Source organism: Monomorium pharaonis, chromosome 3 (assembly GCF_013373865.1).
Source record: "Monomorium pharaonis isolate MP-MQ-018 chromosome 3, ASM1337386v2, whole genome shotgun sequence".
Taxonomy (NCBI): Eukaryota; Metazoa; Arthropoda; class Insecta; order Hymenoptera; family Formicidae; genus Monomorium; species Monomorium pharaonis.
Genome location: NC_050469.1, coordinates 19897976 through 19921811, shown reverse-complemented (window position 1 = coordinate 19921811; position 23836 = coordinate 19897976). Strand labels below are relative to the sequence as shown.

At 32.3% G+C, this 23836-nt stretch overlaps 3 protein-coding genes and 1 long non-coding RNA gene across 10 annotated transcripts in view; 2 read left to right on the top strand and 2 right to left on the bottom strand.

Annotated features, from left to right (window-relative positions):
• Nucleotides 1-981: 981 nt before the first annotated feature.
• Nucleotides 982-3348, bottom strand: LOC105840276. 3 transcript variants are annotated; one of them, XR_004962619.1, is made up of 6 exons: nucleotides 3070-3346; nucleotides 2778-2948; nucleotides 2591-2701; nucleotides 2230-2504; nucleotides 2073-2149; nucleotides 982-1275 (listed from the first exon to the last, which is right to left on the bottom strand). XR_004962619.1 is itself a non-coding variant. In XM_036284471.1 (5 exons), the coding sequence occupies exons 1-5, from the start codon at nucleotides 3132-3134 to the stop codon at nucleotides 1240-1242; spliced, it is 654 nt and encodes a 217-aa protein (XP_036140364.1). In that variant the 5' UTR covers nucleotides 3135-3348; the 3' UTR covers nucleotides 982-1239. The 3 variants fall into 3 exon arrangements, 1 of the variants encoding a protein (XP_036140364.1); XR_004962618.1 differs by having other exon boundaries at nucleotides 2234-2504; nucleotides 3070-3341; XM_036284471.1 differs by lacking the exon at nucleotides 2073-2149 and having other exon boundaries at nucleotides 2234-2504; nucleotides 3070-3348.
• Nucleotides 3349-5222: 1874 nt separating this feature from the next.
• LOC105831970 lies at nucleotides 5223-5921 on the top strand. The gene is made up of 2 exons (XM_012672520.3): nucleotides 5223-5495; nucleotides 5583-5921. The coding sequence occupies exons 1-2, from the start codon at nucleotides 5373-5375 to the stop codon at nucleotides 5787-5789; spliced, it is 330 nt and encodes a 109-aa protein (XP_012527974.1). The 5' UTR covers nucleotides 5223-5372; the 3' UTR covers nucleotides 5790-5921.
• Nucleotides 5919-7265, bottom strand: LOC105831965 (mitochondrial import inner membrane translocase subunit Tim17-B). The gene is made up of 2 exons (XM_012672505.3): nucleotides 7112-7265; nucleotides 5919-6699 (listed from the first exon to the last, which is right to left on the bottom strand). The coding sequence occupies exon 2, from the start codon at nucleotides 6686-6688 to the stop codon at nucleotides 6197-6199; it is 492 nt and encodes a 163-aa protein (XP_012527959.1). The 5' UTR covers nucleotides 6689-6699; nucleotides 7112-7265; the 3' UTR covers nucleotides 5919-6196.
• A 4013-nt stretch (nucleotides 7266-11278) lies between these two features.
• The window catches only part of LOC105831977, a 101932-nt gene continuing 89374 nt past the window's right edge, over nucleotides 11279-23836 (top strand). Inside the window, exons 1-4 of one of the 5 annotated variants that reach the window (XR_004962705.1) lie at nucleotides 11279-11450; nucleotides 12117-12407; nucleotides 13895-14925; nucleotides 19120-19332. This is a non-coding gene — a long non-coding RNA (kynurenine/alpha-aminoadipate aminotransferase, mitochondrial). Of the gene's footprint in view, nucleotides 12408-13775; nucleotides 14926-19119; nucleotides 19333-23836 lie in introns of all 5 variants that reach the window. The other 4 variants (XR_004962706.1, XR_004962703.1, XR_004962704.1 and 1 more) reach the window with 4 other exon arrangements.

Genomic DNA, 23836 nt, shown 5'->3' with positions numbered 1-23836 from the left:
CAAAAGATGTAAGATGAGTTTCTTTCTCTCTCTTACATCATCATAGGGAGAGCGTGCGCAATAGTCTGCACAATATGATTTAAATGCGCAGACAACGCTAATGTAAGTATACCAATTAAAAAATCACAATTGGTTTTTAATTGCGAACACATTACAACATATATACTAAAAGCTGATAGGTTTTTTTAAATAACAAAAATTTTTTTTTAGAATATTTTTAGTTTTTCGTTATAAAAGTAAATAAGAGTTTACACCCAGCCTTCCAATCCCGATTCACTCTGAAGAGAAGTAAAATTTCTTGGGTGTAAATGGGTTATTACTTTCATTCCTCTCTTACTATGAGTAAGATCAATCCAGTGTAAACGTTCCCTAAATACAGTTCACTTCGGAGTGAATCTGGATTGGACGGCTGGGTGTAAACTAGGTCAATGTGACGACGACGAATTTTTACTGCAAAATGCAACCGTTTAAATTTTATAAGTGTGATCAATTTTACAATAAAATTCCAATTTATAAAATTACCATCTTCATCACAAATAATACCAGATTTTGCAAAATTATTTCGAACAAGTTTCAACATATGACATGGGTCATAAAGAATATATACTGGTTTTCGTGTACAGAGATGCTTAAAATATGACTTTATATTTTTTGTATCATGTTGTCTTCAGCAAGCTCCTAATTTTTTACGTCATCGTAATATTCGCAGGAGCACCGTCAAACGTAACGCTTCGAACGTCAATTTTGTTTTCATGAAGGTAACGTAAATTTTCACTTAATATAGTCACTTTCTCTTCAGCCATTAAAGGTGCGATGAGGTAATATGCAATAGTAATTTTAAAAGTTCCATTTTAACAAGCATAAAAACGAGAGCTTGACTAGCTTCAGTTTGGCTGGTGACTCCGTTGCTTAAATAGACATAGCCTAAAGCTTCTCCATTCACAAACTCTATTTTTTCCTGATAATTAATTTGTCAAAAACTAAATTAAAAATCAATTCTTTATTTCTCTTTTTGGCTTGGTCGATTTGATTACAAATTTCTTGTATTGCTTGCTCACAAATACCTGGTTCATTGTTCAAATTTTGCATCCATCTTTAGAAACTAGTTTCGTGAGGTAGGCATTTTAAAAATAATGATCTAACATACTTATACGCAGCTGGAGAATGGAAGTGCAAGGTAACCGTAAATGTTTTTAATTCTTGCATATAATTTACATTTCGCTTCTTCATGATCATTTTTTAAATAATTTCTTCTACATGCGGAGGCACCATATCCTACAATTATAGATAAAAATAAATTTCTTGTTATAAAAATAAACAAAATTAGATTAAAAAATCAAATAATAAGTAGAAACTTTTATATTGTACATATTATACAAAATTAATATATATTTTAAATATTTTTATAATAATTCTGCAGACTTTATAAAATTATCATTTTTGAAAAATTATTAGTTTTGTATATCTAATATCATTCAATTTGTATAATATTTTCTAAACATAATATAATTTTAGGAGAAATTATAACATTATTCTTTTTTGTTAAAATGTATCACGTTAATACCAACTTTCTAAACATTAATGGTGTTTCTAAAATACATGTACTTTGTTAAAATAATAAAAATCTAAATTTAAGCAAAATTCAAGCAATCTTATTTCATGCAAAATACAAGTACTCTCTTAAAGTAATAAAAACCTTAATTCTTAAATTAAAATAAGCTTTAGGAAATGTCAAAAATTGTTATTTAAATGTAGACAAGTTAAAAAAATAATTTTCAAAAAATATTTATTCTTAAAATAAAAGCAATTAGAAAAATATTTAAATTTTTTAAATTAAATCTGTTTACATAAGCAATTGTTTGTTTATACATATATAAACAGGTCTACGTTTTCATAATAGGAAACGTACACTTGTTTATATTTAAACAATTATTTGTAAATAATTATTTGTCCTTATAGTTGATTGTTCTTTTAAATATAAAACAGGAATAGATAGAGGATCGTGCATCATAATTAGTATAAAGTAACAGAAAAAGCAAAAATTAACTATTAAAACATCGAATTTTTCCAACCTTGAAGGTCCTTGACATTTCTTTGAGAATTTACTGTTGAGTGAAGTTTGCTGACTTCATAGTTGGACTTGTCTAATCTTTTATAAAAAAAAAGTTTATTTTTATCTTTGGTAATGTTATATTTATCTTTAATAAATAAAATATTTAGTATTATTACCTACTTTTATAGCATCTATACTACTATTTGCTAATAAGCGCTTATTTCCCAAAGACTTTAATAAGGTTCTAAAATTGCAAACTTTTTTCCTCAAACGTCTGCATGTTTGCATAATAAATCTCTTTTTCTGCCTACTATATATTGTTGAACGGACAAATGTATTCCATGCCTCATCAGATGTAAAGTTGTTTCTTGTAAAAGTTGCAACTTTATTACTCGAAAGATTCAAATAAATTTTTTTATCTGGCACATTTTCATTACAGATATCCATTTGTCTATAATTAAAAAATTTATCTATAATTAAAAAATTTCTTAAATAAAATTAAATTGACATATGTAATCACTATTTACAAATACATACACATTACTCATTTTCCTCTCTCTAGTAGTAGTATTTATGTTTTGATTTAAACAGTTTTCATCTTTATAATCATTTATCTGTTCATTTATTTCCTTGTGTGTTAAACTGTTTCTAAAAAAGTATAAAAAACATATTAAATATATAAATAACCACCGTTAATTCTAAATAATAATAAATTGATATTTACCTATTCTTTTTACTAGGTATTGCAGTTGAAAGTAGACGTTTCCTTATTGTAGTATCATGATTAAAATCATTTTGAGAAAAATGATCACTACAAATACGAGCAGATGAATAATTGACAACTTTACCGATTGCTGCAAACCATTTTTGTTTAAGATCTGCATTTTTAGGAAAGCTGAAAAATATATTTTTAGTTAGTATTTTGAAAAAAAAATATTATTGAAATATTTCAACTTGAATGTGTTTAATAATTTTTATGCATTAAATCTTTTATATAGTTATTTCAAAAAACTTACCAGTGAAATGTACGATTTTCGTTTGGATTTGTTTCTTTTCCGCAAACACAACAGGAATTAACCATTTTAAGTATTGGAATATTAATGTTCACTGTTTATAAAAACACATCACAAAATTTTTGGTTATGTATCTTATAGCGCGACAGGAGAAATGATAAGGAGAAATGAACCACACTAAACCTGCACTATTATTGCGCTAATGGAGTTTTCATCGAAATCTATCGCAGCGTTGGTGCTGCACCAGTTTTCCCAGTAGAAAACGTAGAGCACTAGAAAAGTATATAGGTATCAGGCCTGCTTGGTTTAGGAGTGGGGATATAGGCATACGTAGAAAAAGACAAACGTAGACGTTGAAAAGGGACGGACGATGTACCAGGTATTTTTTTCTCTCTCACACGCAGGCGTGTGTAAGAGAGAAGGAAATACCTGTTATATTGTACGTAAGCCTTACCCCCACCCCTGAAATTTGGGACAATCCTCGGTCTAGATATACTATGTCTATGCTTGAGCTTAAGAATGGTCTATGAATCCCGTCCTTATTCAAGTTCCAGCTTAAGCACGATCTTGAATTCATTCGCAAGAGAAACGTATACGCAAGTACTCGCTCTAACAAAAAAGTTACAAGTTTATTGGTTAATAGCCATACGATAGCCAATAAATTTCCAACTTTTCTGTAAGATCAGAATTTGCGAATACGTTTCTCTTGCGAATGAATTCAAGAATAGAGCCCCTGAGCTCAAGCATTGTCTTAAGTCTAGCTTCGAGCCGACTTGAGACTTACTTAACCAATGAAATAACAGCATTGACGTCTCAAGATCGTGCTTAAGCTGGAACTTGAATAAGATTCGACTATGAATTCCGGCCTAAGATTCGACTATGTATTCCGGCCTATGTCTATCTACTAGTTTACACCGAGCACTTAGTACGCGTATCAAGTAGTGAATTTAAACTGATCAGCCAATGATTAAACACATTCACTAGTTATTTACTATTTGATACGCGTACCAAGTGCTCGGTGTAAACTAGAGCTATGATAGGTATTCTCACGTCCGCCATTTTTCTTCAAACTAGCAAGTAACTAGCATAATGTTTTACCATAGACCTTATAGATATGGACCGGCAATTGCCTACAGTTTGTGTATAGAAAACGGTGTCACAGTTTAGCTATAACCAGTTACGACAGTACAGTCGGAACCTTTGATGTTTATGTTACCTAGTCACGTAACCATCCGCCATGTTTTGGATTGTAAGAAAGCGCGTTATTCGAAGATATAAAACAAAAAAAGATAGTAAAAATATTTTTTATAATTCGTGTCAAATTGTTATTAAAGAGATAAGTGAATAAATAAAAAAAATTACAGAAAAAGTTAAAAAAAGTTAAATTCTGAAATGAGGTTAAACAATAATAAATAAATGGATTTTTTGGAAAACAAAAAAATTTTATTCCTGCGTTTCGTCCAGGGGCTCTATTCTTGAATTCATTTGCAAGAGAAACGTATTCGCAAATTCTGATCTTACAGAAAAGTTGGAAATTTATTGGCTATCGTATGGCTATTAACCAATAAACTTACAACTTTCTGTTAGAGCGAGTATTTGCGTATACGTTTCTCTTGCGAATGACTTCAAGAATCGAGCCCCAGGGCCCCGATTCTTGAATTCATTCGCAAGAGAAACGTATTCGCAAATTCTGTTCTTACAGAAAAGTTGAAAATTTATTGGCTATCGTATGACTTTCAACCAATAAACTTGCAACTGTTCTGTTAGAGTGAGTATTTGCGCATACGTTTCTCTTGCGAATGACTTCAAGAATCGAGCCCCTGTTCCCACACGAAAAAAGACAGAATATATCTACCTCTCTGTCGATTCTCCCCGCGTGCGTCGCGATGCACCAAGGCCCCCCTCCATTAATACAATCTCTATGGTCAAGCGTCAGAGTGAAAAGGCACCAGTCTGATATGAACTTAAGGGAGTATTCATAGGCCGGAATTCATAGTCGAATCTTATTCAAGTTCCAGCTTAAGCACGATCTTGAGACGTCAATGCTTTTATTTCATTGGTTAAGTAAGTCTCAAGTCGGCTCGAAGCTAGACTTAAGACAATGCTTGAGCTTAAGATCGGTCTATGAATCCCGTCCATAGAATGGTTATAAAAATTGTATTTTCTGAACGCAATCATATTTTGACATTGTAGCTCTCCGATTGAAAAAGTAGATAGTTGAATGTTACTTGATGTTACTATTGTGTCAAACGATACAGTCTAACAACGTGCGTAAAATGTGAAAAATAGTAGAGAAATTTACGACAATGAGTAAGGAACCACAAATTTCTTCGCACGAAATGGCGCAATATCGCCAGCGGTTAATGAACCAGAAGGAATTTTTAACCGACATACTATCTAAAATTGATAAACAAATACTTGCCTTACAGGTCTGTACAAAATTTTAATAAAAAAAATAACGATATTTAAGTCAAGAACGCTTAAATTCATAAAGAATATCTCGATTAACATTGTAGGTTGAACGATTACATTTGAAAAATACTCTACTTGGATCAGAGTATTCGAGACGAGAAATACTGCCAGATTCAGCAACAAGAAACAATTTTGTGAAAACTGAGCTGATAACAGACGAGCCAAAAAATCTAACAGAAGAGTTAGATTTATCTGTAGAACCAACCTTCAGTAAATTTGAAGAAGAAACGGAAGATGACTTTTTGATCTAATATCCTAAATGCTAAAAATTTGGATTTATTATTGGAATTATGCTATGTTAATGCTATAAAAAGAGAGAGAATTCAGATCCTTATGCAATTTAAATGTATATTTTGTAATAAAATGCACTATGATATATATTATCTGTGCATTAATTTTTATTATATTTTGTATATTTACACAGGACATGGTCTTACAAAATATTGTTTGGCATTCTAATTAGAAGATTTAAAAGAGTATGGCAATAAGTAGTAACATAAAATATTTGATCTTAAGTATAAGATTTCTATGTCGCATATAAATTTAACATTGGCAAAAGGAGACATTAAAGTAATACTCTGATACAAAGCCCTATTAATCATCTTTACTTGAATATTTTGTTCTAACATGAAATAAATCTAAAGAATTTGTTTAAATATTATGATGGATGGCCTTGTGGTGGTGGCCCAAATTGTGATGGATCTTCAACTAGTGCTGGTGGTTTGAATTGTTCAGCAGAGAGACGTGTGAAACATATTCCTACACCTTCTATCAATGCCAAGAGCACTCCACCAATGATTGCACTCCCTACCATCGCTGGCAAGCCATTTCTTGCCGCTAAAATTCCACCAGTTGCTGCACCACTGATGATGGAATTATAAGGATCTTCCTTTCCACCTCTAAAGTGAACCAATGTGCAATCTATTGTGGAAAACATTCCACCCCATACAGCAAAATTTCCAGCGATTATAGGTGCTCGTTGTCTAATCGCTACAACGCTGCCTGAAAAACGGTGCCTCCAACCACTTGGTGCATTGCGAAAACCTTTGATGCTTTGAAAGATTGCTCCACCTATGACACCCATTGTAAAGGCACCTCCGCAGTCATCAACTATCCGCCAGGGACATGGTTCTCTTGCATATTCTTCCATTTCTTAGATATCTATGACATAAGTTATAACAAGTCATTTAAAAAATTTAAATAATAAAACTTGGGTAATTTACAATAATAAATTAATATAACTTTGACGAATTATGATTAAATATTAAAAAATTGATTGCAAAAAACATAGCATATTATTTGGCCACTTTCAAGATTAATTTAAAAAAAATTAAACTTCTATGGATATTTAAAAATATATTTTGCAAAAAGCGTTATGCAAGAATGTACATTTATATACATCCTGCTAAAAGACAATTACGAAAGTTATCGAAAGAATTGCATGGTGAGTGAGGTTAGAACGGAACGTCTCAAAGTTTTAAAGATAAAACACACGTAACATCTTCGGTTATTTCATTACACATCAAAAGCAAGTCATTTTCTTTAGAACAAAATAACTTATCCTGATATTTACCGTATAATTCGTTCAATTAAAGTCTATAATTGAGGTGCAAAGCCCTCAAACACACGACACTCCGTCCCCTTTGTACGTAAAAAGGTAGATAGCTCCAGATAGCTCTCTATTTCGAACAAACTTCTCACTACAGCGCCGACTGTAGATCTTCCTTAAGTTAATTCGCACTTTGAAATTGTATTGTCGCTCTCATTGCATCAGTGTCTGTAAGTAATAATTATAAAATTATATTTTATAGATAACGCGATAAAATATTTGCAAATATTAAAAACCATTGATGGATTAATTTTCATGATTATCAGTAAGACTTTGAAAGCTCGGAGATTATATTATATAGATTTAAATGATATTAACATTATCGACTATTGATATAAAATTTTCAACTGTGTCGACATAAATCATAATCTAATAGGAATGATTAAAAAAATCAATTATTGTGTAGTATACTATGGCTGTGTTTTAAAATTGCTGTCAGTACTAAATAAACTCTATAGTTTCCGTTACGTACAGCATAGATTTTCAGTATTGATAACAATTTTGACAGCTATTAGCCTATATAAACTAACCGTTTATATTTTAGTATTCACATTTCTATAAAACTTAATTGATTTTTAATAGTTCTCATGATATAATTAATTTGTTTTTTATTTTTAATGTTACTATAAACTTAAAATTTTTTACTTCTTATTAGTAAATCTATGGCCGGTATTCATAGTCGGATCTTATATTTAAGATTATCTTAAGTACTGTCTTAAGATGCCATCAACCAATCACAAAGCCGTATTAGCATCTTAAGACATTGCTTGAGACGATCTTTAAATAAGATTCGACTATGAATACCAGCCTATGACTACGTTTACACGTCGGGTTTAACAACATTGGAGTTATAAAACTGGCCAACTACAGCCATTCCTCGGAAAAATGTAATGGTTATGATTGGCCAGCTCTAGAAGTATTGATGTTATAAAAACCTGTTTAAGGGTGCCGTGTGAACGTAGTATAAAGTATATGTACTACATACATAAACTATAAATTTTCAGTACTATCAGTGAATTTCGGAACGCAATCTTAATTATTGCGATTAATCGCTTTGATCGTTTTGATATATCGAGAATCGCAAAGTCTTCGACTAATTTTAAAGTGCGGCTTATGTTGCCAAATATATGTTCGGCCGATTGCAGGGATCGGAATTTATGTTCAAGTTGTCCCGTAAAGGCCATTGCACATAAAAAAGTTTTAGTCGTAATCGTACGGCCGTAGTTGTAGTATTTGCTGTTCATTCTTAATAAAAGCCATTACACGTAAAAAGTTAATCGTAACTGTAACCCTCGACCAATCATTCTTAAAATAATCGTAAGGCTGTAAATTATAAGCATTAATTGTAAAATTCTAACATGTCGGAAACCTTGCGACTACGGTTACAGCCTTACGATTATTTTAAGAATGCTTAATTCTGATTGGTCAAGGGTTACAGTTATGATTAAAACCTTTTTCGTGCAATGGTCTTTACTCACGATTTTTATTACCTGAAGATTAATCTTACAGAAATTATGAGTGTTTCAAAAGCGCTTGTTCTGCAAGTGTATAAAAATTATTACGAATGCTTTTGAAAATTATTTTAAGTACTTTGACCATTAAATTATAATCAAATATAGCGTATAATCGGTTATAATGCGCTCATGTCTACAGTTTTGACATGTTCCTCTGTATCCGAATTTCGAAATCAATTGACATTCGTGTATTTTTATTGTTATTCTCTCACTATAGAGCGAAAATCAAGTGATTATCTTTTATATTTATAAAAATGTATACATAATACTGAGCATTGCTCAGTGAGCAGTATTAAATTGATTTAATACTGCTCACAGTAATTAATTTACTTTTACTATTTTAAGTATTAAAAGCACTGTTGTTAGTACTTTTAATGTTCAAAATAAATAATAATTATTAGCCAATTTAATAGTATTACATGTTTATAAAAAATCATCAAGGCATAATAAATCTAGCTACTTTTAAATTGTAATGCATGGGCTTTATTTATTATTATTATTATTAAGTTTGTATTCATATACAAGTTATTGTTTTATTGCAACGTATTTTTTTCTTTTAATGATAAAAATTATACTTTAAACTAGCCATTATATAATTAATAATTCTATTTAATAAGCATTATGAAAAAATAAAATCTTTATACTATTATTATATAAATTGAACCATTATTTTTGCATTTTTTTATATTTAGAAATTCATGAGAATCGTAAACTTTTACTTTGGTCTCAAATATATTAAATTTGTATTTGTGTTCATCGATTATCATTACGATGTTATCGACAAATCAGCCATATAATAAAGTGTTTTAATTACTCTTAATGGTAAAATGAGAATTGGCATGGTCGTTACATTAATTTGATTTCAGATTTGATTAAAGTTTGCATGGATAAACATAGACTATCTATTGAATATGTTATCATAGACATCCACGCATACCGATCAAGGATTTTACGATAAGTCACTAAGGCGTAAAATCAGGTTACCGACAATAAAACAACTCTCTTGACCCGTTTGATACGAAAACTACCCGAGCGAAATTTGCAAACGCTTTATTCCTTTATAAATATTCGCAATGAATGAAAAAAAACCTGATGTGTCGCATCATGAATCTTTCAAAAAGTTAATTGAGTTACAAACATCGCTTGAATTTAATTTGATGTATGCAAAGCAAACTCTTTTCGATTAACTTTTCTTGAACAAAAACGATAAATTGAAACTTTAAAAGAAGACATGTATTAAATGTATTATGCGTCAAACATACAAAACATGTATTTAAGGTATTTACAAAAATTTCCTTTTTTTTATATTAAATGAAATAATTATTTATTGTTTTTTCTTTATTGTAAATGAGGATTAATTACAACAAAAAATAGAACAAAAATTAACATAATAATTAAGAATAAATTATTGAAATTTGCTAGTACTTATACTGAATCTATTGCAAAACATTATCGTGATGTTTACGAAGCATAATATAGAAGCGGATGCTCTTTAAGTTGGCCTAGTTTCTAAGAGAGGGTTGTATTATGTATCATGCTGTATTATGTGTTGTTTCTTTACTATATCCATTTATAGGTAGATTACATCAGTGTATTATGACCTTAAAATTAATGCATCAGTCATATTATGACGCCATAATTGTTGCACCTCACATTATCGATTTTCCAAAAAGCAAAAAGCCTAACAAAATGAAAATCAATAAAAAATTGTCTAACGGATACAATCGGAATAAAATATAATATAAAATTTTTTCGTAACTTGTTTTTTTAACATTCAGGTTTATGTACGCGCGCGCGCGCGTGTGTGTGTGTGTGTGTGTGTGTGTGTAAGTATGAAAAATTATAAAAGTGACACATTCTATGAGTATAGTTTATTTATTTCATAAGTGTAATTTATTTAATGTTTAATTATGTACTGTGCAATTATAATTTATTGCAATAAGTAATGCTATGACGAAAGCCTTATTATTTATTAAACATTATCTGGTCATCACAATAACAATTTTCGGTAACAGAATTGTTATTAATGGGCAAGTTATATTTAATAAATAATGACGCTTGTGGCCCGATATTATTTATTACAGTAATTGTATAATTATGCGTTATAATAAACTATACAAGAAATCAATGCACTTTAGTAAATTTTAATTTATAGCCCTTGAATTTATATTATAATAATTGCAAATATATTAAAATTAAAACTTTCTCTATGAATAATAAAGCATAAATGTTATCAAGTCGCGCTGTTTTCCCAAGTTAAAAACAAAGTCATTTTAACACACAATACGACGAGGGAACGATTTTTTAACGGCTCGCTATCTTCTAAAGATAACTCGGCACGATAAATCGATATACGTCCCCGGCTCTTTTATCTTTTTTTTCGATTCTTTGTTACGTTCGATTGTGTAATGGGTCTGTACGTGTGCGACTGTTCCGTAACTGTGCATACATGCACCGCACCCCGGGGTCGGGGATTCGTGTCCGGTGCATCTGTTGCATCCCGCACGCAGGTGAACGCGCGCGCACGCTCCGGCGACCGCGGGAGAGCGGGTTCGAAGCGCGCACGGGGGCGACCGACGATGGTGGTGCTGCTAGGGGTGGTGGTAGTGGTGGTGGTGGTAGTGATGGTGACGGTGGCGGCGGTGGCGGCGGCCGTTCTCGGAAGAGGTGGCCGCGCCGTGAAGACGCGCGGGGGATGGAAAAACGACAGGGAAAGCTCGTAGCGGGCTACCGGTTACTACGCGGACGCATGCCCGCTGATAGCTCAGTGGAGCGCGCGACTTCGTGCCGTAAGCACATTTCCTGCGAGTGGATCTCTCTCTTCTCTCTGCCCCTCTCTTTCTCACACGTACACACATACATACGTACACCCTATAGCTCTCTTTCTCTTTCTCACCCTTTCTGCTCTTATCGGATGTGTAAGTGTAGGTACGCGTGTGCGCGTTTCTTTCTCGCCTCCCCCTCGTCTTGCCTTGCTTCACCTCACCCCTCCTCTCCTCTGCTGTCTGTCTCCACCTCGGCTTTGCTCATCGCCGCGAGGACGGCAGGCACATCCGCCGGCAAATAAAACCCGTGTTGGGCGATGCGGCGGCGGGGGTGGTGATAATCGCGGAAGAAAGGAAGCAAGAGGAAACGTCGGGCATCCTAAAGGACCTTTCATGCGTATAACATCGGGCTAGCGAAACGAAGATCAAAAGTAATAACGAGGGGTTGTCGAAAAGATAGTGAATAAGATTTAGAGGGAGAAATATTTAAAAATAATTAAGAGACGCGCGCGAAAAAGTAAGGTGGAAAAGAAGATAAAATTTGAACAAAAATGAAAGAATCAACAAGAAGAAGGGAGAATAAGGAAGGGAGAGGAAGAAGAGAGAGAGAGAGAGAGAGAGAGAGAGAGAACATCTGTAATATCAGAAAATCTTGAGTTAAAACGGCATGTTTGTGTTTTTTCTTCCCAGATGTAGAGCGAGGTGCAAATATCTTGTAAAGTGCAACGTAATAATCCTGTTTCGTAAAAAAAAAAAATTGAAATTGGAAGAAAGCTACGGAGCTTCTTATAAAGAGTCGTGAAGATTGCAGATTTCATCGAAGTAACGTGACGAAGAATATAAAACGAGAAGAGAGAGGATCTACTTATTTTTTCGCGTAATCCAGGAGAAAGAATCCACGACAGAACGTTGATCACGAAATCTGCGAACAGTAATGGTCGAGGAAGATATAAAAAGGCAAAGAGGAGAAGAGAATTACGGGTTGACTTAAATGAATATAAATCACTAACGTTAAGATAGAAAACAAGAGAAAAAAAAGAATGAAACTTATGAATGATGTCCCCACTTTCTTTCCTTCATTAAGCACCATATTACGAGATATTAATAATATTTTAAACAGCAAAATTTTTTTGCGTTTTTGTAGGACGTAGGATAAAAATGAGAAATTATATGAAAATTTAAAAAAATTGTTCACATTATTTTTGTTTACATACGCACTTTTCTCTTTACAGCAGTATTCATATCGATACACGTACGCATGAGTGCATACCTCACGGTACACATATGTGTGACGATAATCCGTACAAATAACTGTATTGTGAAACAATTCAATCAAGCATTCACGCTTTTACATATCCGCTGTTCTTTTTCTCTTTCGGACACCCTCTTTTCATCCGTCCAAAAACGTACGTTTATTTCCCAACCTGACAGCCGGAACTGATAGAAAGATTTCGCCAGCTGTTCGTTATGCAGAAACCATGACAGTTGCTTTCACCAGCTTTTCTCATCTAACGTCGAAGTGTAAATTCACATCGAATAGGAATAGCTACATATGTCTACAAATAAAAACTCATTAACTCTAATTTCATTGTTATTACAAGTGTAGGGAGCATCTATAAGTTATTATTTTCAAGACTCGAGAAACTTATTGTACAGCACCTGTATGTTACGTAAAAAGATATCAAATTGTCGAACCTTTTAACGATTTACGTGAGGGATGTTTATTTTACAGATAACTGGGCTAAACGTTAAATACATTTTTTTTAATGAAAATGCGAAGTATCGAAAATACACATTTCGTTCAAGAAGAAAACAATAGAAATTTGAATAGCTATGGTATTTTTACGAAGTGCTATGCGGTGACTCACACTTAAGTATTTCATTGTGCAGAGTTCTGCAAGCATTGCCCTGCATAGCAGACGCTTCCAAAAATATACGTTTCGTTTTAGCGTTTCGCGCACGTCGATATGCAAACGCATCAGTAATTCATGGACCGTAGCTCGTTGCAGAGTTGCAATAAAGAGAAGGAAACTAGGAAATTTATTAGAAATTTCCGAACCGTAATGGGCGAAGAGATTCCTCGGAGTACTCTTTAATACTTTAATCGAATAATAAAGCATTCCATGCAATCAATAGGCATGTATTTATCTCTTTTCCTCATTTTTTTTATTTCTTCTTCTACATTATATTGCTTTTCTTTTTTTTTTATTTTACCTTTTTTTAAATCTTCGATTTACTTTTTTCTCCATAATAAAATGTTGATTGAAATAAGCGACAAGGAGGAATATTTTAATTTAAAAAATAATGATTCTAAGATTTATTCTGGTATTTTCTCTTGTTTTCGTGAAGGTAATGACATAAAGTAAAAATATTAAGTGAAAATCGAGTGTCACAAGATGTGAACCATAAAGTGATTTCGAAGTGACAAGCGTATTGAACACGATCAAACGGCGAGATTCTGCTTTCAGCTCCGACCTCTCTTCCAGTTTCGCTCGTTCCATTGTCAAGAGTATTGATATTTCGCTACAAACACTCAAAGACTCGTAACTGACACCGAAAGCATGAGAGACATATATTTGTCCCCGACAAAAGATGTGTCCAAGAGCTGATCTTAGGACTCGCTCAAGTCACTCGCCGAGTGCCAGGGGAAAGAAAATAATAAACGAAGACCGACAAGCACGCGGAGGATGGAAGCATGATTCTGATACCGCAAGTCCGACGAACTCGACGGAAAACTAGAAGAAGATCGACCTGAGGTCGAAGAGAGATCGACGACGAGGGTGGAATGACGAGATATTGCGGGGATATGGATACCCTCGAGGACGGCGGAGTCGGTCGATCGCGAGGCTCGAATCTGTTGACTTAACCGTCTCTAAGGGGAAGGTGTCTCGGTATGCGTCCGATGGAACCGGACGGGACGTTGTCGTACTTCTGTTTAAGTTACACATTACAAGAGATTACGTTCGCGACATGACTTCGGCAAAGAAAATTACCGCGTATCGTTGACGTCACTCGCAGAATATCAATGTCCTCGAAGGGAGACTCGCGCCTTTCGCTAATGTCGTCGCAGGAGATTATTTCGAGTCGGCGTCGATCTCTGATATTTTCTGTGGCATGTACGTGACCCCAACGACGTGGAAAGACATTTGCGGCAGCATAGCCTCGAAAAGACCCGCTACTGAGGGCGGTACAGCCTTGTGCCCCTGGCACGGTACCGTTTCCTGAAGAACGAGGCTGAGTGTGTGTGCATGTGTGTATGTGTGTATGTGTGTGTGCGATTGTGTGCAAGAGGAAAAAACACGGGAAACTCAAAGGTACCTTTCGTGCGGTGGTACCTGCGGCTGAGTGTCTCTTTAAATCGCTTCAATTGCCAACGTCTCGTATCTGGTGCTTGCAAAACCGTATCGGATCGTCCAAGATCAATTGTGCGAGTCGATATCAAACGGTACCGTTCGAAGGATGAAACAATCCGGCGAAGCATCGTGAGGAGTAGCAAAAGGTAAGTTGTGTGTCGAATAAACTGATAAAAACAATATTATCTGTAAAATAAAGAAATGCTTCCTACAGTTATCTCTCACAGTGAATCTTATTTGAAATTCGTTTTACTATGTGCAAATAGATGAAGTTTATCCAGTACGTAATCTTTACTAGAATAGGAACACAATACTCTTTATTAATAAATTTATTGTTATTTTCAAGGAAAATAGACGTTACTTAATTTAGAAGAAAAAGAAAGACTTCGCTTTCATTATAACTAAAGCTTTATTTAGTAAACTAATATTGTCACAAAATAGAAGAAGAAATATATAGACACCTAATATTCGCAATAACAGCTAAATGAGATCTATTTCAGAGATCTCAATTTTTCCGGACAAAAGCTTCTTTCACAACAAATATTACGGTACGCCGCACAGTTCTATCTTGCGGCAGTTCTTAGGATTTTTCTTTCGATCGAGCTCCAACTCATTTTTATCCAATAACCGTGCAATAAGCTCATATTCCCAGCTATATCTAGTCACCTCGTTGATGTTTTAAAATAAATATTTTTATCTCTCACTATATGTAAAAATAATTGTAAAAATAACGAACAGTCTTTATTCTATGTATTATCAGCAATATTTCCTTTATTTACTTTTAACGGAAAGTAGAAGTATCTCAATATCTATCTCTATCTTGTAAAAAAACATTTTTTACGATACTATATACTTTTCAATAAATAAATTTCTTTTATACTTATTTAAACGTATGTCGATATTGACCTACTTTCAAAACTTAATGAAAACTGATTATTGGAATATTTATTACAGGATTGAAGAATTTATTAATTAGAAAGATTTAATATAAATCTATCTGTACACACATACACACACACACATTTACAGAATATTATAATCAATTTGCGTACTTTTATTAATAGTTATTAATATATCAAGGTAATTGATATCTCGTTACGTATATATCAACTTATTCAGATTCTATCAAATCGGAGAACGCAACTTTTTTTGGCGCAATATAGTATTTGGTAGTTCTAATAACTTCACAATATACCGACAATTAACGTTTAGATTTTATTTGTATTTTTGATAAATAACGTAATTCAATATAATAATCACTTCAATCATTTTATCGTATCAGAGGAAGTGGTATGGTGACTTATTACTTATTACTTTAGGAAAGACAAACGATAGTCATTAGATAGGACCATCCTCTCGATTGCTTTCACGGTATTCCGAATATCCATATTTCTCTCAGACCTGCTAGATATGTGAAACATATCCGATGTAGTGACATCTCACTTATTAGTATTGAGTAATTGGCGAGAAGATTGATGTTAACTCGAATGAAATTGTGCACATCAATTTTCAATAAATTTATTAAATAATGAAAAACTAAATAACAAACAATTCTGTCGATTATAGATACTAAAGAATAAGTTAAAACATTACAATGTATAATCAATATTTAAAAAAAAATGAAAAAATTTAGATAATAAAGCAAAAATTGAAGTAATTACAAAGTTTCTGTCAAAGAAAATTTCTTGAAAGTGATCAAATAATTTGTGCTTCTTAATTTTTCCTCCTTTCTAATCTCGCGCTTTTTGTCGAGTGCAAGTGGTTTGAAAAATTACTTGCCGAAAAATGCTTTTTATATCGTTAACACATGATTAAATATCACACACATACACACACAATCTCTACATAGAGAGTTTTTCCACATCGGTTGACACATGATAGAATTTAGGCTTTATATTATCGCTTATCTATGAAAGCTTTATTTGATCAACGGTCTATGAAGGAATATAATATTTGTAACGCGCGTTATATCCATTACCGTCATTGCACCATCATCTTGTCATTATGAACATAGGTACATCAAACGTATCTATCAAACGTATCAATTTATAATAATATCTGCGGAACTCTGCATCAGTTCTATTGAACTCCGTTAATGCATGCAAATACATGGCACATACTTACATGTTTTGCTATATAACGATCGTTACAGCAATATCACAGAGAATAAAAAATTTCTCAAGAAAGGACTATACATAAAGGAGAGAAATAATAGTTGCTCAATATATGCCGCATACACATGAGAAATATACAAATTATTTATATAAATTATTTTTCCATTAAATTTTATTATATAAAATTATAATATTATTTATAGATGTTTTTTATGGAAATTGTTGACACAAAAAGATAAAATATCTAACTTCTTTTTGGATTCAAGATTTTGGCTGACGTAATCTTTAACATGTCGTAGAAGATTGTTTTTTTTTTTAGTTCCAAAAATTACAAGTAAATTTTAGTTTCAGATGCTTATAACGCAGTCATAAAAATGTTGAACGCACGTAGGCACAAACGAAAAATTTGTGAATCGCATGCTGCTATTTTTCTATGATGCGTCAATCGATCGTACCTCCCGGAACGGGGAATACCCGCGAAATTGAAATGGCCGTGGAAGATCACAGATGGGAGGAGGGAGGAATGCAATTTCTGCCGCGACACGAAAATTTTCGATGCCATTTCTGTCGTGCCATTCGAAGTTACTGAGCCATCTCTGCCTATTCCGTAGAATTAAATCTTTAGACATATATTTTATGTTAATATTTCGAATTAAAAAAGCGAGAGATAACGATAATCACGTTGACACAGAAATAAAATAGACATATACCCATTTATAAAACTATCCATTTATAAAAATAACTTAAATATTTTATAATATTTGATTTTACGATTATTTTAAAAATTTATAACAAAATGTTATTTAAACAATTTTTTAATTAATGTAAGATAATGTATTTAAGTTACAAAAAAGAACATTTATGGATGTATTTTTAATTGTAAGTATCTTTTAAATTAAACTGTCTTATTTTCTGCTATTCAAATAATAATAGACTGTAAACGCAATTTGTTAAAATTGTTACGAGAATATAATGCTATTTCTAATCAATTAATTAACAATATTTTTTATTTAGGTCAAAATGTAATATAGAGTAAACGTAAAAACAAATTTTTATTGTTTAAATAACAGTTTAAATAACAGTTCTATAATAAAATACATAATAAGTTTATTAATATTTCTAGTAATAATGTGCACATTTTTTATTATATGTGATGTATAAACTTATGGTATATGTATAAACTAAAAATAAATTTTGCGCTATAAAGTTTATAGTAATCTTTTGTTCATTTAGTAGTAATAAGTACATGAATTTGCAATAAATATTGCATTTATTATAAATATCTTCTCTATTATAAAGACGCTTTTTTTTCTTTATAAATAAACACTTAAAATCTTCTACTAAAAAGATACAAGATCAACATATTCTGAACGGCCATTTTAGTTCTGCGGATAATAAGAAGTTAATTCTAACTTTATAAGCAAACAAGAAATTGTCATTAAGGTTTAACGCTTGGAGCATAAGTAAAACAAACTTTTGTTCTCCGGTCAAGATAAAAACCTTTTCGTTAGTCGATGATTTTCACTTGTAGGCGTTGGACTCAAAGTTTAGCATAATAAAATAAATAATATAATTTATTTTACTAAATAGAATAATTTTGCTCAATCCTTACTTTTAAAATTCTTACTTTTAAAAAAGTTTTTTATTCGCTGCAAGAACTCAAGTTTATATAACAATAAAAAAATGTTTTACGTGTACAATTGTTAAAGCAAAATGTCCAATATTAAAAAAATTTTATGTATATTTAAATCTAAAAATATTATGTAATGTTTAAATCTTAAAAAAAATTTTTTATTATAAAAAATTCAATTATGTTCGACTAAACTTTTATATGTATGAAATTGATCTATAAAACAGTTTATTAAAACAGTCAATGTAATATCTGTGAATGTTCACATCAGTTCGCAATTACCAATGTACTCTATATTGTAGATAGGCAATATCCCAATCATGTTGACCATAAGAAAGAAGTTATAGTCACACAGACAATCAACTACAAAACTGTGTTTTATATAAATATTTCAATACCATCAATGTATCAACTATGTTCATTTGTTTGAGCTCTATGCAGTTTTCGAAGAAAATAGTATTTTTAATTATAAAAATATCCATCTATGAAATATGATGCTCATGTTTATATTAATTGAACAATCTAATATATGATGACATCAACATACATTTTTTACTACATTTATGTTTTGACAAGAAATTCTATTGTATTTTTAGAGCGCATGTATCTTGGTCGTTAGACGATGACCGATTGGCCGTCGTCGTGGTGGAGATGACTACCAGGTTAGTGGCTCGTCCTGAAGACGACGACGACGACGACGAGGTCCACGAAGGGGCACAAGACTCGGCCGTGGGCTATCACTGCCACTGATAGAGCCGGCATCTCGTCGCAGCTCACATCGATGCCGACTGCCACATCCACGAAACAAGGTATGACAGAACACATCGATAAATGCGTTTCTGCTTTCTTGGAGAATATTATAATCTTTGCATTTTACATTTTATAAATTAATCAAAAATTTTTCGATATTATTGATTAATTTTAACAACTTTAATAGAATTTCTGATGATAGAATACAGATGAAAAAAATATTTTCTTGTACAAAATATCATTACTACTCCATTATATAAAGTTGTACAAGAATAATGAAATTAATTCTAGAAAAATAATGACTAAAGCATACTATTACAATTATATTTATATTATTATTATTATATCATTAGGCTAAAAAAAATAAAAAAAATAAAGTAATATTTATTATAACTATGTTTATAACAATTTTTAAATATAAAAATTCTTAAATATAATTAATCTGTTAAGAAAACTTCCCAAAAAGATTTTAATAAAAATTTTAATTCTTTATTACACGAAGCTAGGATTTTATAACAAGAATTCTCATACAAAATTATTACATACAATACTTGATATAATATTTTACAAGAGATTTAATTCAAATCTTTCGCTATATTTATTATAACTATGTTTATAACATCTTTCAAATATAAAAATTCTTAAATATAACTACTCTGTTAAGAAAACTTCCCAAAAAGATTTTAATTAAAAATATGTATACAGAGAGAGAGAGAGAGAGAGAGAGAGAGAGAGAAATGCAGCAAGATAAAATCGTTATACTAGTAAGAATAAGTATGTTACTGGGGCAATATTGGTTGATTCATTTCCCTATCTTTCATCGCTCTGTTCCCGATTCCATTCCGTGGCTAACGTAGCTAATGAAACAAGAGAATGTTTCGTTCATTTAATTATGTGGCAACGGGAGAGTAAGAAAGGGGTAAGAAGGATTCTTATCGCTAACTTTCGGTGCTCGAGTACACTGAAACGTGGAAAAGGAAGAAGGCACGTTCGAACCATTTGAATCAAAACAAATTTACTACTAAATCTCAAACAGAAATGATAGCATTAACCAAAATTTAACCACAGAGAGTTGCAAAGCATATATCTATAAATCTTATAAAATAGTTAAAAAATTGCCGCGTGTTTGCTCATTCAGAAATTATGTAAAGTAAAGTAATACCATTTGGCAAGGAGAAACATAAAATCCAATGTAAAAATACTTCTATTTAAATAAACGTTGATGTTACCGCAATTTGTGACATAATAATTCTTGACTCTGACGCTTGCTGCTCTTTCAACCGATTCTTCGATACAAAATCCTAGATCACTATTCCGGAGGAGCATCCGAAATTCTTTAAAAATATACATGTATTGTGTTGTGGAATAATATTTTTCCGTGCGCAGAACGTATTCTCATCAGTATTCTCCACTTGCTATCACATCGAATTGTTGAAGAAAACCGTCTGCCTCAATCTTGTTCGCAAGCTGTGGAATTGTCAGCGGAAAATATCGGCGAATGAAAACTTGCGATCAACGTCGGCGGTATTTAGGACTCATTGTTCTTCTAGTGGCTGTCATGCACTGACGATAGAGTCACATGCTGTGGCATTCTCTATCCGTCATTTGTCCCCTTTCGCCTTTATTCACCCGCCCCGCAGCTTTTCTCGTCGGAACACGCTAAGATCCCTTAACGGTACTTTATCCTTGCTCCGATGTGATCTCCCCTTGAACTTTGATATTTACCCTCTTGTCGCTGGTGCTTGCTGTAACGGTTGACGTGGATCTAGAATGATAATGACTCCTAATATGGCTCTACTAAAATTTAAGCCACCTGCTGTCCGTGGACATAAAAATAGAATTATCAGTTGATGTCTAAAAGAAAAGCGACAGTTCTGCTAATAATCAAAGCTTTTTTTTGTCGATATTTGCGACGTTATTATATACGCGACGCGTAGCATAAAGTTCTTTCGCATTCTTGGGATACCTCTGAGATAATCCGATCGGTCATTGCATGAATTCTATGCCAACACCTTGACGTCTCGACGATTTAAAGAATTCAGAGAAATAAACGTCTTCCACACGGTACCGAAATTCCGTCTTGAATGCCTCCACGAATACTGATTTCTTCTTCGGGAGTTTCCGCGAGTAGAGAACAGTAGCTTTTCTTCACACGCGGGCTCGCGTGTTCATCTATGTTCCATTTATCTCCCCTCAAGTATCGATCGTCAAACGACACCGACTATGAAACTCTGCGAAACTCGCGTGAGGTAACCTGTGGAATTGACAGAGCAAAAAGCTCCTTTCGGATCTGAAGTTCGGCGCGTGGAGAGATTTGCAAATTCGGCGCCTCCGAGCACGAATGTTCGCGAATATCCGTTCTATGCAAATCGGCAACCCGCATGGCAAACGCGTTCGCGGACGAATTCCGCATACGAATTACCGAAAAACGATTTCTATTACGCGCCACGCATGGATACTACAGCCTTAAAATTTAATATTCACATGTACATATACGTACACTAACAAAGTGTATATCACGTTTGTGCGAACTGTCGAAATCGATCGTTTGTTTATTTATGATATGTAGACGAATAATAAATCACAGGAAATATTTTACAAATAAACAGGTGCAAATTTTTTATCTTGTTACTGCTCTAAATTTTAACGTAGTCTCATTAAGAAGAAGAAAACATTTGAGAACAAAACATTCAGAAATGTTTAATGTCTATTATATGTATTGTACATACAAATTAATTTATACAATATTACTTTTTTAACAAAAAAAAAGATATTTTTTTTATCTTCCTTCTTAAACTCTAGAGCTAAAATGCACGTGAATATTGATAAACGTATATCATTAGTTTATCTGTAAATAAAATCTGAATACGAAACCATCAATTATAGCAATAATGTTTTTATATCAAATTAACAGCGAAATCGGATATCAATAAATTGTCGCTTCAATGAATTTGATAAACATTACATCCAAGAAGAAACAGAACGTTATAGAACTCTTGTTGTCTTCAGCAGTTAGATTATAGTCTGATTTTTCCGATCTCATCGAGGTCATGTTTATTCTGTCTATTGATCGCAAGATATCACAAATAGAATATGTAATCTACTTATGAAAATAAAGTTATAGGAAAAGACTGAAAACTTAGCTCAATGTTCGTTTGTGCAAAGACTCAGTTAGTCATTTTTATCCGATGAAAAAAAAATGTCTAAACCAAATATTTTCCTCGTGCGTTTATACGAATTAGAAACTTTAGAATCGTTATATCGAGAACCATGTGTATTTTAAAAGAATGATTAACACTAAAAAATGATAAATGTAATAAATGTGTAAATAAAACTACGGTATGCTCGTTGTGTAATTAAAATATGATATAATATTATTAAAACAAAAAAAATTAAAGAATATTATAATATGAATACTTACTGTAGTAAAGAATATTACTGATAATATTACAATAATAATATACTACAGTAAGGGATACTACAGTATTATTACAGTATAAAGAAGACAACATATCGAATACACAGTTATATTATCAAATGATTCAATCGGTATTGATTGATAAAATTTGTGGCGGGGAATAATATTATTAAAGTATTAAAATCGTTTTTCGATAATTCTCTACCCCATATTCATGAACTTTCTTTCATCGTGTTCATCGATCATATCAGTTGAGGTAGTCAGCTGTCTGGAATTAACAGCTGAGTCAGCACTTATGTAAAATGTTCTAACATAGCACAAAGTCGGAAAATCGTGCAGAATATTGAAACTATCATAAGTTCTCTCTCCATCGATTTGTTGGACTAAGTTTAAAATTCGACATCTTAATTAAGGGAAAATCTTTAAAATATAATTTTTGATCTTTCAACACTCATCACATCTACAATCAGTATCTTTCAACAATATTTTTAAAAGCTTGCTCTTAAACCCTTTCTTGTGGAATATTAAACAGTATTATTTTGAAAAGCTTGTTTTTTTCTCTTTGCACGGTCTATTTGCTCACAAGTTCTTAAATCCAGAGTATCCTTGAATTATATTCATAGTGAATATTCTAAAATATTCCTAACAAGTAACAAGTGAAACGTTTTCAGTATCAATACAGTAGTTTTCTTTTTATGAAAATTGCGCAATTGAATTCTCACTTAATTTGCTATGACTGATCTTACAGACTGAATCACGTACTTGAGTGCCTCTTTTTATTCATCTGCGTGTTTGTACGTTCAATTTATGCGATGAGAGACAGTTTCATTCAATATTTGCATACTTTCTTTAATACTTTATATTTATTATATTTTTTTAGAATACAATGTACAGGAATATATATATACATTATTCGATTATATGTACACAGCATGACATAGTTAAAATAGTATAATACGAAAGATTTGGATTTAATCATCGAAAATATCCGGAAAGAAATTGCGGTTGAGATCTTGTTCGCAACAGAAATCAAACGCGGCTCAGTTTTATCAACGGAAAGAAGCGAGTTAGGAAAAATCTGATAAAGGAAATAAACTAAGAGGCTTCAAGTGCATCGGATCGTTAAAAGGAAACTGAAAAACCTT